Raw genomic sequence first — 16,747 nt, 5'->3', positions numbered from 1 at the left:
ATTATTTTTATTTATTTTTTTCTTTCCTAATGTTTTTACTTACATGTATTTCTCTATATGATGTAAAAGATTTTGTGAATTATGGAACTTTCTACCCTTGTTGTTGTTGTTGTTGTTGTATACTATTATGTATATTTACTGTTCAATGTTAATTGTTCAAATAAGTAAAAAAAAACAAACAAAAAAAAACATGTATGAAAGGATTAATTTCTTCCTGCCCCACCTCGAGCATTGCGTTTTATTTATTTTTTTCTATGCCATGTTCTGGTCTATGTGTATACAATATTATGTAAATGAAGTATGAAGGGGGAAAGAAAAAAAAAATATATATATTACAGTGACGCGGTGCTGTGAATTCCGTCACGTCCCTCGGTCCGTGAAGGCGTCGCGGTGCCCCTCCGCCTGGCTGGGAGGATTCAACGCCGCCGCTGCCAACGATGCAATGCCTCGTTTCACGGATGATCCCCGGCTATAGGCACCTCCTGAGTGCCGCGGTCACCTCGAACGGGCTTCACTCTCCTCGTCTTCTATGAGATATTTGTCATAACTCCCAGGCTACCGTTAAACGGACCCGGCGGAGCCCGGACTCGGGGCTTTATGTTTACCGAAGTGCGGCTGGAGAGGTGAGCCCTGGGAACTTTAGCCTGCTACATGCTACATGCTAACAGCTAGCTCACACACATATTAAAGACGCACCTGTGTATTTATTCACTTATAATTCTGTTCACCTGCAACGTTATATTCCAGCAGACACAGACATTTTAGGGTGGGCTGGTAAAAATTCCCGGGTGACATTTTTATTAAAGGAAACTAGCTTCAGTCTGTTCGGAAGCTAGCTAACGTTAATCAATGAACAACGAGAGCTGGTGCCGTCAAGCTAACGTTAGTTGATTGTATTATCGCCGGGCCGTTATGCAGCTGACTTCTGGAGCTGTCACTTCAACAAAATCAAGTCTAGGAGAAAAGCGGTGCTATTCTGAGTTTGCATTGCACCTTTTTAACACATGGAAGCAAACTGAAGTTGGTGTAATGGAGCAGCATGTTAGGATATAATCCTGTCAAAACAAGCCCAACGCCCCCTCTGTGTCAAGTAGAAGAAGGAAAGGAGCTGGAGCACACTGTTGGAAATGTGTGGTTGGTTTTTTTATAGTGTTCCCAGTCTTCTTGGAAATCTTAAAACGATGCATTTATGCGTTTATGCAGATATATAGCTAAGCGTATCATGAAAAACAACAAGCTAAGCATGGTTAATCCAGTAACAGTGCACTGAGAGCTGCATTTATTTTTATTTATTTATTTTTTATTTCATTTCGAACATGCAAAGAAAATAAGACAAAACAAAGCAAATTAAGACATAAAAAAAAAGACATTTAAATGGACAGAATCTATCTTCAAGCACATACAAGTCTGAATTTTGCATGGTCGAAAAGGAGTAGGAAGAAGTCTAAATTTATTTAATCCTACCTCTCAGTGCTTTTACACCTTTATCATTAACTTTATACAACAATCAGCTCATGCTATTTATCTAATTTTAGCATCGAACCACAACAATCCATAATGCAGTAACTGAATTATCCACAACAGTCTGTTCATGTCAGTGCAGTCGTACAAACAGACTCAACAAATCCAACATTCTCTTCAGTAATTGCAGCAGATTCATCAGTACAACATCATTCATAAACAAACAGGCCTCACTGTCATTATTAAATACTGGACCTCTCAAGAATCAATTCTTTATATCTTTTTTTAAACTGAATTATGTTTGATATTTGTTTTATCTCCACACACAGTTTGTTCCACAGTTTTACTCCACAAATGGTGATACAGAAACTTTTTAATGTAGTGCGTACTTTATGAATCTTTAAATTTAATTTTCCTTGTAAATCATAGCCTCCCTCTCTTTCACAAAACATTTCTTGAATATTGCCCGGTAGTAAAATATTCTTTGCTTTATATATTATTTGAATAGTTTTGAATTCCACAAGGTCAATGAGTTTTAAAGTTTTAGATTGTAAAAATAGTGGATTTGTGTGTTCCTGAAAACAACCACAAGTCTTTCAGATGGGTTTGGATGTGTTTGTTAAATGTTGGAATGCTAGTTAATGCTCTCATTTTGTGAAGCAGCATGTTCCATTTGGATAATACACTGAAAGGAACTGAACTTTTTGGGCACTGACTTGTAGTAGTACCTGGGTTTCTAGATAAACATGTGAAATGATCATATGTGACTGTGATATCGCAGTAAAATTGCACATGTAAAGGAGTAACCCATAGAGACGTTAGAGTTTTTGCAATCCTCATGCAATTCTACTTTTGTACGTAAGAATTTTATTTGTATTTTTAATTGCTTTTAATTGTATCATACACAGTAAAGCACTTTGTGACTCCCTGTCTGTGAGAAGTGCTCTATAAAGAAAACTTAGTTACTTAACATGTACATAGCCTGTAGATTTGTATTACTATACTACTTATATTTACTTTAGTACTAGTTTTTTGTCTTGGTTGTTTCTATTTTGCACTAACTCTATGCATACACATCTTCTTGCTCTTTATCCTGTTGCTGCCTTAACCAGTGAATTTGCCTGTTGTGGGTTCAATACATTTTCATCTTATCTTAGCTTTTTTTTCCCCTCCATTGATGCTGATGTGGTTTGGGGATCTTAAAAGTAACATGTTGGTCTTATTGTGGAACCGGTGTATATTGTTTAGGTTTTTCTTATTAACAGCAGACCATAGGACTTGGCAGTGCTCCAAAAGCGATGAATTAATGACACTTTTATTACTGGAGTGATCTTTGATAAAGCATTTCCTGGCAACATCTATACCTTTTCTGAATTTTAATGATTTCGTCCTGAACTTAGATTCACTGTGCATCACTCAGAACTAGGGAGTGGAAAGACATATAAGTGTTTAGAGATGAATGTCATGAATGTGTCTGATTCTGATCCAATGTTTGTGTTTTTGTCATTTTAGGCAGCTGTGGCCATGGGTTTCTCTGTCAGCCTTCGGTGAACTTAAGTAAACTGGACCCACGCGAATCAGCTAAGCCGCCCCTGCCCTCAGCAGGGGCACCCCTCTCCCCGTCCCCCTCCCCAGCTATGGCAGGCTTCAAGCGGGGGTACGATGGCAAGATCGCTGGCCTGTATGACCTCGACAAGACCCTGGGTCGCGGCCACTTCGCTGTGGTCAAACTGGCACGCCATGTCTTCACCGGGGAGAAAGTAGCAGTGAAGGTCATTGACAAGACCAAACTGGACACAGTGGCTACAGGTCACCTTTTCCAGGAGGTCCGCTGCATGAAGCTGGTCCAGCACCCCAACATTGTGCGCCTTTATGAAGTGATAGACACTCAGACCAAGCTTTACCTCATCTTGGAGCTCGGTGATGGAGGGGATATGTTCGACTACATCATGAAGCACGAGGAGGGTCTGAATGAAGAGCTGGCTAAGAAATATTTTGCCCAGATTGTCCATGCTATATCCTACTGCCACCGGTTGCATGTGGTACACAGAGACCTTAAGCCTGAGAATGTGGTGTTCTTTGAAAAACAAGGGCTGGTCAAGCTCACTGACTTTGGATTTAGTAACAAGTTTCAGCCTGGGAAAAAGCTGACGACCAGTTGTGGATCTCTGGCATACTCTGCACCAGAAATACTACTGGGTGATGAGTACGATGCTCCAGCCGTAGGTATGCGAACATGCACACTGATGAATCGCTTTAAAGTAATGTTGTGACTCACATTGTTAATTAGAACATAGAAGAGAAAAAGAGAGCCGCAGCACAGCACCAGCAGATGGAAACTGGTCTTTGATTCAGCCCATTTATGGATATCTCTTGCTTTTTACAAAGGCATAGTAGTTATTTTAGTTTGTATAATATATTAATTGTTTTGAGCTGGAAAGAACAAGGCTGTTGCCTGTGGCAACAAGTCCAGTCTGGCCTTAAAATATTTACTTTGATTTTGTTTTAACCTTTTTTTATTTTAGCTGACAAAACATGAAGAACAGTTGCTTATTAAGAAAGATGGCTTGACAAGTGCCACGAAAATCTTGTAGGAAAAAAAAAACATGAGTAAAGAAGTAGAAAGAAGTAAAACAGTTGTGAATATGAGTAAAGATGTTCTGTAGTAAACATGTGTCCCAAACTGATTTTCAGCCGTAACATCTACGCTCAGGTGTCATGATGTTTGGAATGTGGTTCTTACCAGTTTCATACATTTTTGTCACACTTTGGTTAACATCTTGGCTGTTAGTTTGGCTCCAGTGTCTGAACACATGTAAACTAGTGTTTGTTGAGCCATCAGACCGGTTCCAGTACTGTGAGCATTAGAGAACACAGCTCTGAACACTGATCCTTTGACAGGCAGCTGTAGGCCATGTTTGCTGAGGTCAGGCCTACCCACGCTGATGCTGTCCCATGGGTGTCCCATTGCACTAAATTAACTGTCCCATTGATTTTCTGTGAAGGCTGACAAAGTGCAGACAGACATGTGTCCTTGTATGGCTGATGTATCTGTCTCATCAGGTAGTGTCTATGATGAAAAACTTTCAGGCCTAAATCCAGCTCTTGAATTGGATAATGAGATGTACCTCACTAAGCTTGTTTTTCAGTCAGTGCGGGTGTTCATGTGGTGCTAATCCTGAAGGAGCCTGAAATCAGTCTCATGACTCTTTATGTGTGCAGAAATGCTCTCAGAGGCAGTCAGCTAAATATTAATTGCTTCCCCTTTTTCGGTCTTGGTTCTCACACACTTAAGAGGTGCGGCCGAGGCAATGAGGAAACTGTGGTTTGTTTTGTCATTGACTTCACATACCCATCCTTTCGAGAGCAGAGAACTTCGATAGGGTATCGTTGACTCGGGGCTTTGACGGAAGAAGTATTACACTGCAGTACCGCCCTGTGCTGCTCAGCATTTGTTCATGTAAAGAAACTGCATCGCATGAAGCTGCTGCAACGCTGCAGTGAAGTGAGTCAAAGTGCTAACCCCTTCTTGGGACAGTATGTGTACAGTTTCATACATACAGTGCTTCAAATGCATCACAGTTAACATTTGTATTGGATACTTAGTTCCTCGCTCCTTATATTTTATGCTTTGTGCTTTTGTAATTGATAGATGAAATAGACGGTGACAGGAAACAGGTTCGAGAGAGAGAGAGAGAGAGAGAGAGAGTGGATGACATGCAGCAAATGCCCTGGGCTGGATATGACTTTGCCACAAGCAGGAAAAAAATGTCAATATCTTACATGACACGTGCAAACTATAGTGTTTACTGACAGCCACAAAAACATCGGAACAGTACTGTTACAGCCTGCCTGTGTAATGTTGTGTCGTTGCATCTCACACATTGATATTGAAAGTGAAAGTGAAGTGATATTCATATATATAGATGAAGAGATAACTAAAATATTTTCTTTAAGTTAACACCCATCTGTCTGATTCATACTCTACACAACAGTGGAGCATCTCTAAGTAGTCTGTCCTCATTGAAGACCTGCATCCTTGTGGTAAATTGTATTCCAGAGGTGATATCAATGCTGCAGAGATGGTGATTGAAGTCAGGGTCTACGGCATCAAGGTTACATAGTCCAAAGTGTATTTGATGAGCCGTAGGTTATAGGTCTGTATTATGACTTTGCCGTTCCATAAAATTGTCGTGTGCCACCGTCTGCATCCTAAACGCAGCAGTACTGATGGAGGCTGTCCACATGCAGCTCATTGTTCTTCATTGTACTGAGCAGGGCTGTTACGTGTGTGTCTGTCCTTTATGTATGCCAGGTGGCTACTGTGTGATATACATAGAACCGCTGGGAGTAATTGCAGAGGTACTACTTTGGGCAGTGTTATACAGGACACTTCAGTAGCCACAGCCCTCTGCAGCTGTAATGTTGAGAGCACTCGGAGCCTTCGATGGCCGCTCTCTGCCTGTGTATTTTTGCCTGTATTCTACTTTGCAGCACAGTGCAGTTTATCTAAGTGCTGTAGTCACTCTTATAGGGCCTGTGATGATGTGGTCAGAGCCATTAGCGTTGTTTGTGTGTTTCTTAAAATGAGTGTAATGATGTGAATGTGCTTTGTGTTTGTACTCTGTAAGGTTTACTGTTAGTGTTCTAAGTGATCATCTCTGGGGAACAAAGACCTTGTTATGCTGCAGGATTTACTGCTATGGCACCTAAAAACACATGGGATGTGTGTTAAGGTTTTTTGTAATTTCAAAAATGAGATTCACCTGTATGATGTATTGCTTTAGTAGAAATACAGACTGGTTCTATATTGGGATTTTTTTTTTTTTTTTTAAAAGGAAATTTGTCTCCAAACAGATTGTACTTATTTGAAAATAATTGCTGAAATAACTGCTAGCTATTCAGTCATTACTTGTTTTTCATGTTTCTTTTGTTCATACAGAAGAATCTAATCACACAGCGTTGACACTTGGTAGTAACACATTCTCCCTTTGTCGTTTAATGGTGGTTGGTGAACTCTTGTTTTAGTCGCGCTAGGGTCCGATCAAGTGAAAGTGAACATCAACAAGAAGAAGTAAATTTGCACACATCATTTATCAAGTGGGCTCATTTTTTAGCTAAAGACCTCTGTTTTATGGAACTGTTATCATTTTTAAAATACCACTTGTAGAAAAAAAAGTTAAAACTGATTTTATCAGTTGTACTTTTTACACCGTAGCCATAGCTGGAATTTGATGCTAAAAATTATATCTAAAAAATTTAAAAATGCATTCAGTCTGTTGATTATATAGATGACTGTATTGGATTCAAGTATTAGATTTTCATTACTTTATGAATATTATTGATATTTGTGAGTTGCTTAAAAGGCCCTGTCCACGTGTTAGCACAAAAATACCAATTTTTAATTTCACTTTACTTATAATTCAGATATTTGAGTGACACTTTCAGAAAGTAATGATCTTCTGATACATTTTGGGTGATGCATACAATGGTAAAGAGTCGTCCACGTGTTACTATGGCAGCCTGTTCACGTGGTACCACATTCTCATGGCAGTAAAACAGAGACTTTTCAATGTTTTACTCCAAAATTTATTTTCAGCATAGTTGAACATAATATCTAAAAAGGTTTTGTCCCATTTGATATGAATTTCTGTTGAGAACCCCATGTTTTGAATGTTTGCCTTCAGGTTAAAAAATTGATGTCCACTTCAAGTCCTCGTGTTACCGAGCAGTAATTTGACATTTTTCACCTAAAAATTGTATCTCCCCAAATTTTGTTATACATAATGTTAAAGGGCTTAAAAGTACCTACTCAAATATGTATAATACATGCATATAAGTTACTCTGCTTACATGACAGAGACTGTTGAACACCAAATGTGTCCACGTGTTACCGCTTGATCGGACCCACTAGTAAAACTAAGACAAACATCAGCATCTTTTGTGTCAAACGAAACGGCCTTATGAATTGTTTATTTCTTATAATTTCATTGCTATTCCATAACTGTGACCATTCAGATTTGACTGGGTCGTTAATAACACATTTTAATTTGGTGAACACACATTTATTACAGCTTTAAACAGGCTTTAACTTACATCTCATAGGGGAACTAACCTAAAGCTTGTCTTCGGAGGTTCGGCGTGTTACACGGTGCTTAATCTTTGCAAAGCCCTGGACTTTCCAAAGCCTGTCTGTCTACCAGAAGCCATCGATGACCCATATCAACCTATTTACTGGCTGCGAGTGGTGCTCAGTGGCCTGCAGGGCTGTTTATCAGGCCGAGTCGTCTGCTTCGCGAGGGCACTGTCTCCAGAGAGCAGCCAGAGGGGCTCTTAATTGCAGTCCTGGTTACTGTTGCTTGCTGCCAGTAGATGGGAAGAACAGTTAATCCGTGCTATTGTTTGGACTGGGCCAAGAGGGGATGAGAGGGAGACAGGATGCTACGATTACACAGCTCTGTGTTGACACAGACTGGCCGGCTTTGATTAGAACTCATTCATCTGGTTCCCACCACTGGACCGAAGCACAGCCTCCATATTCTACTACGTACAGTATCCCACCCCAAACACAGTGTCTGGGGGCAGCTCAGAAAAACCCTCATACCCTCAGGTACTTGGGTGGTTTTCGCCCAGTAAATCTGTCTTATCTCCAGTTGGTATTGATTTTCGTGGATTTTAACTCTTTCATGGGACACGCATGGCTGGGTATTATAGCCACAGCATTGAATTGGCTTTTTTTTCCCCAGTATATTGGACCGTTTTAATTTTAAACTAACTCCAATGCTGCTGTTTGACGTTTTTGTCCCCAAACCAAGCTGCAAATGAATCCGTGTTATTAGATACGCTCAACCCTAAAAACCAGCTTCCTATGCTATTGTCAGTACTGTATTAGATCAGTATAATACACTTTACAGTTTATTGCACCACAGCTGGGATCAGAAAATCATACAATTTGAAACAAAGAGTATTTTGTTGTTGATGATGGGTAACGTTGACATGGCAGATCAGGTCCTTTTGTGGGTGGCTGTGGATGAGCACTTGTGTGTTATTCCAAACCATATTATAGGATGGTTTTATTGTAAGAGGATCACTCATACACTTTTTTTGTTTTAGTTTTTCTTTTTGCTAATTTGATCTAACTATAGTCTAGTCTATGTTTTGTTGCAGTAAAGGACAAGGACACACTATTGTACGGAAGCTAATGTTTTTCAGATGTGTCAGATAGGTTTATGCAAACATATCTTGCATAACTAATGGATTCCAGACTGACTTCATTGAAAGATGGGTAGAATTGTGTGTGTACAAAGTAAACAGGTTCAGCAGGTATGTTGAAGAATGGCAGCTGGATGCTTGTGTATACTATCACAACTGTAGGACAAAAGGTTAGAAACATACAGTCGCGGAAAAAATGATTAGACCATCAAAAGTCATCAAAAACAATCAAGTACTAACTCCTGTGTGTATCATGTGACTAAAACAGACAGAAAAGAAAACATGGAATGCATTAAAGCACTGTTTTTGTCAGTGCAATGCCATAGATATTGACGCAAGAACTGAAGTGATTTTGGTTTTTATCAAGAAAACCATGGAAAATGGATAGATATCAGCTCTGAAATTAAACTCTTATGAGCTATTTTTGTTGCTATCATTATATTTGTCCAAACAAATGTACCTTCTGTTATACCAGGCATTAAAATGAACAAGAAATTGAAGAAAAGGGCAGTTTAATAATTTTCTCCACAACTGTAGGCCATCGGATTAGTAACTGTATTAAATGTAGCAAAGCAAAGGCTTCAATTGTGAAGCTTTTAACAGTTTTATGTTCACTTGTATATGTTGACTGACTTTCATGCAGTGAATTGACTCATATATCGTGCTTCAGTGTACCTATTAATTCAGTTGGTCCCTTTTTTTTTGCACGATTAAAATGATTGTAATAACACGGGGTGTCCATAGATCTTTAAAAAGGCTTAATTAAATATGACTGTCCTAAATTAAGGCTTTAATTAGCCTTGAAATTGATAATTAATCCTTTAATCTGACAGTCAAAGGTGTTGGCAATCCCACAGGCACAATAAATAAGATTTTTATATTTTCTTTATATATCTTTGTACAGAATTTGTCAAATGTATAATTAGTGCTAGGCCTAATCATTGTATCTTAATACAGATGGTAATGAGTGGCGCCTCCAACAGTCATTCATGGGTGGAGGGGTTCAGGTGTGAGCTTTAGCAGCAGAAACATTAGTCCTGGACAAATGGAAATGTAATGTTAGTGGATTGAAACATGGTTAAGACTGGTTCAACACAATAACTATGAGACCCATTGGACTGTTTTTCATGTGGAAGTATGGTCTGAAATTTGACCAAAAACACCTTGAAAAATGTCTTAAAAAGTTGTAAATCCGACTTCCTCAAACCAGATACCTAATTATAGCTTTTTCTGATTTGTGATTAACTTAACCCATTTTTATTTTGGGTTTATCTAATCTATTCTTGTCTTACCACTACATTGCATCAGGTTTAGTGCTTTGATTAATGGAGTTTGGATTAAACTGCTCAGACAGTGCAGAAACATTTCATGAATGGAGATGTCACTTTTCATAGTTAACTCATAATTTTAGGCCCAACGACATAATGGTGTTTCTCCTCTACAGTCAAGATAAATTTTTTTTTTTGTAATGTTGACATGTAGAACTCGTCCCATTCCTGTCATTGTGAAAATATCTACAAGTCAAAGTATGTTTGAAAGGAGCGTAAAATAACCGAGAAGTGGTTTGTGTTGATATTTTTATTAAAACGCGTTTCCTGTCTTTATGTAAGTGTAGATTGACTGGCTGTGAAGACGTGGGCTTATGGATCCTGTTAAACTGTCAGAGGAAATGTAAGCATGTGTCTGTGTTTGTGTGAGCGTACGTCCCACTTAAACTCTGCGAGATGACACCCAGGAGTGGAAGTAAACCTCAGGGGAGCGACGAGGCTGTGGAGGAGTGTTGCATGTGAATGAGAACGGGATTGCTGAGGATCTGCTTCTTACTACGTGTACAGCCTGTTCTATTTCCATTCATCCCTGGGCTACTAATGACTGCAGCATTTGGCAGGTCTTGTCTTCATATCAAGTGCAACATGGAATTCCCATGAGCTTTAGCAGCAGGCTAGTGTGAGGAATTGTTTTTCTGCCTACTATATAACATGTGGATCTGATGTGCTATTTTGGTAGATGTCAGTAATAAGAAGTACATTTTTTAAGTAGCTTATTTTAGATCTACAGAAAAAAGTCAAAAAAAAAAAAAAGAAAAGCACAAAAACACTTTACTAGAGGATGCTCAGTCCACTTCGCTCACCGTCGTATTACTTTCACAGCATTAGAACGCGGTAAAAGCGAGCAGATGACCCGATTATGTGACTGACTTTGTGCGAAAGAGTGATTTTAAAAAGCTGAGCAAAGAAAGAGGTCTGCACTGCAGCGCTGACAGAGCAAATGGTCAGCTGTCACTCAGCTATGGAGGGGATTAGTCGAAGCTAGCAGGGCTCTCCGGAGAGATGGACGTGAATGGATAAGAAGGGGACAGGTGGCAAAGGTTGTGAATTGCACTCGGTCTGAAGACACGAGGACAGAGACAGAGTCAAAGGTTCCACCGCTAGACGTAATTTCAAGATGAGTGTTCACAGCGGTAACAGTAGAGTACTTCTAAATGACAGCTGAGAGGGAAAAGTGTCTTTTTACAGCTGTGTTTTTCTGTCAGAGGAAGATATTTTAGTTTTTTACCTTTTTCAAGTCAAGTCAGTTTAAAGTTTTTAATAACCAGCTGTCACAAAGTATGTTACAACACTAGGAAAATGCATTTAAATGTAAAAAATGATAAATAACATCAAACATTAACATTTTTATTGATGTTCTGGCATGAAAGAAGAGCTACAATACAAGTTTTTCAATACAGAAAACAACCATCAAATTCCTAACAACAAAAAAAAAAAAAAAAAACTAAAAGAAAACCACCACCCCAAAAAAAGAAAAGCAAGGACCATTGATTTACTGCCTTTAGAGCCCTTTAGAGATTCAAAAAATGAAACAATAAGCTGTGTGTTAGTTAAAAAAACATGAACATTTTTTAATATTTAAGTTAAAATACTACAGTTATATCAATATAGTTAATTGATTTAAGTGTCAACACATTGGAAATGATTTTAACTACTTGTAAGGCAATATGTAACTGTCAACTATTTGGAAGAAAATGATATTAGATAGGTTTTATTTGTAGCATACACAGTTAGACATAGTTCAATACACAGTAAATTGTATTAACGTATTTATCAACACATCTGGGAATGGAAACCTGGTTTTTCACATGACATGTGGTGATACTGGCCACTATACCAACAAAAACATGAAGAAAATGTCAATTAAAAGAAGTCAGTTTTGATGTTTTCTATGTTTTTAGGTCGATGACAAAACAAGACATTTTAGGCCTGGATTTGACAGATACTGAGGGATATTTTTTGTCTTTCAGAGACCAGAAAGCTACTCCAGAAATCGAGAAAACAATCAGAAAATGAAATAACAGTGAAGATGATCCCTGTATAAAAGCTCACTGTATTCATACCCGCTTATACATGTAAAACAGACAAAAATCTATAACATAGTACACACATGTATCTGTAGTGCAAAGAGAGAAAACAAAACAACACAACAAATGAGTGGTCTTTTTTCCATGCAGTAAATATTTGATAGACACAACAAAGATCTGTTATTTAATATCGTCCTGTTTTTGATTATTTGATGCTTTTTCCTAATTCCTGACGTTGAAATGAGCTGTCTTTATCTGAAGCTGTGTACTTCCCAACACAGTGGGGATGCTGCTAATTAGCTTTTGGAGTTGAGCTGAAAATAGTTTGGGTTGGTTCGGATTGACAGGACCAGGCTGTGTTTCTATTGTTTTGCCCTCTTTAATTCCAGAGCCTACAGACAGCATAGGAGATGTGAACTTGTTGCCTGCAGTCACACTTGTGTAGCTCCCGCACTCCTCACCGCCGAAGCCCTGACAGCTCACTTTGACTCCTTCAAACACGCTCTCGGTCGGCCTTGGCATGCCAAAATGCACTCCGGAATCATTAGTGCATGAGTGTGGCAGACCCTTCAAGTGGTGCAGGAGGAGTTTTGAATGATAGATATGATAGAAATTTCAGATTGCTCATATCCAATTTTCATGGCCTCATCTAAAACAGTGGTGAGGAGCTCACACTGACAGTTAGTGCTCGTATCCATATTATTATTAATGTTATGGAAATATGTTGTTTCCTGTTAAATATCATAAAGTAACAAATCAAATACCAGTTATGAGCATCTATTAATCAATCTAGAAATGTTGGTGTGTAACAACTGAATTTTTCTTTAAATTGAAGCTTTGCTAAGTGATTTGTCACCATTTATTATAAAATTACAGCCTGCATTTTCTATATTTAATGTACTAATCATTTAGATATTCATAAAAGCTCAGAGTCAGTTGAAAGGTTGTTGTATCACAACAGGGAAACTAAGAAAATGTGTTTTGTTTTTTTTTTCTCCAGCTAAATGTATCATTAACTGAATGTAAAAACAAGCATCTCCATCCACTAACACTAGGCGCTTTGACCCCATTGACCCTCAAATTGTGCGAATATAACTTTTAATTTAGCTAATGGAAAAATGACAATTTCGCCAAAACTCTTGTTTTTTGATTAAAAAAGTTTTTGCGCTGATAAGAGGTGGTTTTTCAGGCGTAGCACAGTTGGTATATCACGCAAAACTGAAATGGAAAGACCTTTTTCCACAACTAGAGTCACGTGAATAAAAAAAACGGATGTTGACGGATGTTACAACAAGCGAAGAAGAAGAGTTTTAAAAGAAACATGGCGTGGTACATGTGGACACACCAAGAAACCCAATCATTTTTTAATTTAGTACAGGATAGAGGGGTAATATATAATAATAATAATGAATATATCTGTAAATCAACATGATATTTACGTTCGTTGCCATGTTTATGGAATGACTTCTCGTGTCATCTCGCGATAATAAATAGACAGATCACCACATTTGTGATTTAATGGAAAAACCAACATTACGCACATCTGTTTTTTCAACATTAAGTAAATATTGGTAAAGTTTTGCGCATATGTCCGATGGACAAGCGACTACTGATCCAACTCCACGGGTTATACTGGCGAATCAATGTTGTAGAAGATGACTGTGTTTCCATGGTAACTACAGAGCTTCTGAACATCCAAATGAGTCATATTTGATGACCATAAAAAGATGACACACTGCATTGTACCTGAATTATTTACATGTATTGATTGGATTAGTGGTTCAGTAGATGTTTTTAGTTGCCAGATAGTGTTTAGGTCTTCGAGGGTTAAAGTATCTATCTACAATGACCTCATTTACTCCCAGATGTAACACAGAAAGCATCAAATTCTCATATCTTATGCACTACAGGCTGTAAAATTTTGGCATTTCCACTTGAAAAAGTGCAAATATGATTGATTTCTCATCATCTGAAGCTGTACTATGATAGGCTTAGAGTACGGCTGCACAATGTGTGATTCAGTTCCTTGATTCACTGCATTCTGCAACCTCATCCTTCATCCTCTGTTCCATTCTTCATCTTTACTTTGTCAGTGATTCTGCCATGTTTACTTTAGCAGGGACGTCTGTTGTATTGAAACAAACATTCCCTTTTCTCCCAGATCTTTCAACAATGACACTGTGATATAAAAAAAGTGACATCAAAGTGATGGTGGAGAATAAATATTCCAGCCCTGCATTGAACAATAATGATTGAAGATCAAACCGGCTGATGACATGAGACTCTTATTCTAGTGGGATATTTTGTCTCTGAGTGGTGTCACTGTTGATTATAGGTACAGTATGTTACAGTCATTTTACAGGCTCAATGCAGACTGTCTTTAACTACCTTTACACCTCCTCAGTGTCTTATACACACTGTTATTGACACATACGGTAAGGATTATGGGATGAGAAGACACAACTATGGACATCACAGACGGGTTTTCACTTGTTTCATTCATGTACTGTGTGTTAGTCTGGAGAATACAGTAATCAGCTTCTGTTCCTCTAATCTTGGTTCACAATGCTCTAGGTGTGCATTGTCATGTTAGATGAGTGTTTCCCAACCTTTTTGAGCCACAGCACCTATTTTACATTAGAAAAATCACAAGGTACACCACCAAACAAAAATGCCACAAAAAGTATATTTATTGAAATGTAATGCAAATCTAGTCTCAACTGACTTACTCAGTGTGAAACCTGGGCCTGTTTAGATGAACACAAAGCTGATATTCTTGCAGGAATTGAAGAAATAATAATTATAATAGTAATGGATTAGATTTCTGTAGCGCTTTTCAAGGCACCCAAAGCACTTTACATTATTGATCCATTATTCATTCGCTCTCACAGTCACACTCTGGTGGTGGTAATCTACATATATATCCACAGCTGCCCTGGGGCAGGCTGACGGAAGCGTGGCTGACAGTTCACACCGACACCAATCAAACATTCACATTGCATTGCATTCATACACCAGATGGGTGGTATGAAGATGGGTTAATTATGTTAAAATTTTGAATCAGATTAATCACGATGATGGATTTATCCGCGTTAATTTTGAATCAATATTGACCTTCTGTGACATCAATAACATGCTCAGGGACCATTCAGCCTCACTTCAGTGAAACGCTAATGGGGGATGTTGTCAATTTCCATGTTTGGTTCTTGTTTGGTTCATATTTGGTTTGGTCTGTAGAATAAGATTTTTAAGATACCAGTGCCCTGGTTTTTTAAAGATGATGCTGCTGCCTTTGTTGGTCACCACATGAATAATTTAATACATTCTCTTTTATTGCAACATTTTGTGCACTCTCTGATTTTGCCTGAACCAAATCCCTTTGGATCAAAACATTGGCATGTGAGTAAATATATGCAGTTGGTCTTGAGGCGCTAACAGTGTTCGGTCCTTTATCTCCAGGACTTTAATCCTTGTTACTTGTTGTTCCAGTGGAGAGATTGTGCACACTTTTGTTGTGACTGCTGGTCATCAGTCCGTGTTAATTCTGTATCAGGCAGCTGAGGCAGCAGCTTGTCGTACGGTCGGGCAGGACCGGCTTCTGCACTGCAGGCGCCAGGTAAAAAAAAAAAACGAATGCTGTGTCACCCACCGCAGTTTACACGGTGGTCAGTGCTTTATCTACTGGATGCAGGAGACTTGTGTGATTCATTTTGTCAAACAGAGCATGTCGCCAACTTCTGCACTTATGTCTGTTTCGACCTCGGTTTTGAGAAGTTACGGTTCGACTCTGCCATCTCACTCTGGCTCGTCCTCTCCTGTTCTGCGCTGCCATCTTTCTCCAGTCCTGTCCATTTCCATAACAGTGGTCCACATTGCACTGGCAGATGTCTAGTCAGCTTTGAATCTGACACATCTGCTATTAATACACCCACCGGGCTGCTGAATGGGACAGACACTCCCTGGCTGACTTATCCACGAGTTCACATCCGAGATAAAGCAGCCAGCACTGTACAGCATCTGGCCAACATTTACGAGCTAGCCAAGCAGTTTATCAGACATCTGAATAGGTCTCCCTCTGCCAGCTGACATAGAAATGATGAAGCTTTTTGAGTATTTTATCCCAGCGACAGTTCTTTAATAATCACAAGGTAAATAAAGATTTGAATACCTGTCGCCTTTTGGGGAAAATACTTTTAATGGAGATGAGAAAAGGAAGTGATGTTGGCTTTAGTTTTCACCAGATGCAAAGCTGCTGGCTTAACTATTATCACAGCATGATTCCAGTGTGCAGAAAGGACAGTGAGCAGGCAGGGAAACAGAAGTGATTATGTGTAATTATTCCTTTCAGTGATCCATGACAAATGAGAGGTGCTGCTGCTGTGTGGAATGAGCCCCATCACGTTGTGTCAACAGGCCACTGGGTAGGCCGAGCCGGTCGCCTGCTCCGTCTGCTAATTGCCCAGTCGATGTGAAGGCTTAAATGTTTGTAGATTTACTTACAAGCCGACTTGTTATTCCGGAGGTGAAAATCTGCTCATTTTGGCAACTGCGCCAACCTAAGGAGTTAATTTGATTCTGTAATGAATTGGTACGACAATTGTTGCATAGATTGTCATGACATTTAATACTGACGATCAAGATGTCTTAATGACTTGATGAAATTAAAAGGGGATTCTGGTTCCTCTGGGTTATTAAAACGACTGTAATTAAAATCAGGGA

The 16,747-nt window shown here is 38.9% G+C and overlaps 1 protein-coding gene across 1 annotated transcript in view; it reads left to right on the top strand.

The window, feature by feature from the left end:
- The first annotated feature begins 396 nt into the window (after positions 1–396).
- Positions 397–16,747, top strand: part of snrka (SNF related kinase a) — a 72,580-nt gene continuing 56,229 nt past the window's right edge. The window contains exons 1-2 of the mRNA XM_030157379.1: positions 397–623; positions 2,974–3,687. Of these exons, the coding sequence (XP_030013239.1) occupies positions 3,099–3,687 (589 nt within the window). The 5' untranslated portion in view covers positions 397–623; positions 2,974–3,098. The remainder of the gene's footprint in view (positions 624–2,973; positions 3,688–16,747) is intronic.

Source organism: Sphaeramia orbicularis, chromosome 16, assembly GCF_902148855.1.
Source record: "Sphaeramia orbicularis chromosome 16, fSphaOr1.1, whole genome shotgun sequence".
In the NCBI taxonomy this organism is placed as follows: domain Eukaryota; kingdom Metazoa; phylum Chordata; class Actinopteri; order Kurtiformes; family Apogonidae; genus Sphaeramia; species Sphaeramia orbicularis.
Note: the sequence above shows the minus strand (reverse complement) of the source record. Positions and strands in the feature narration are given on the sequence as shown.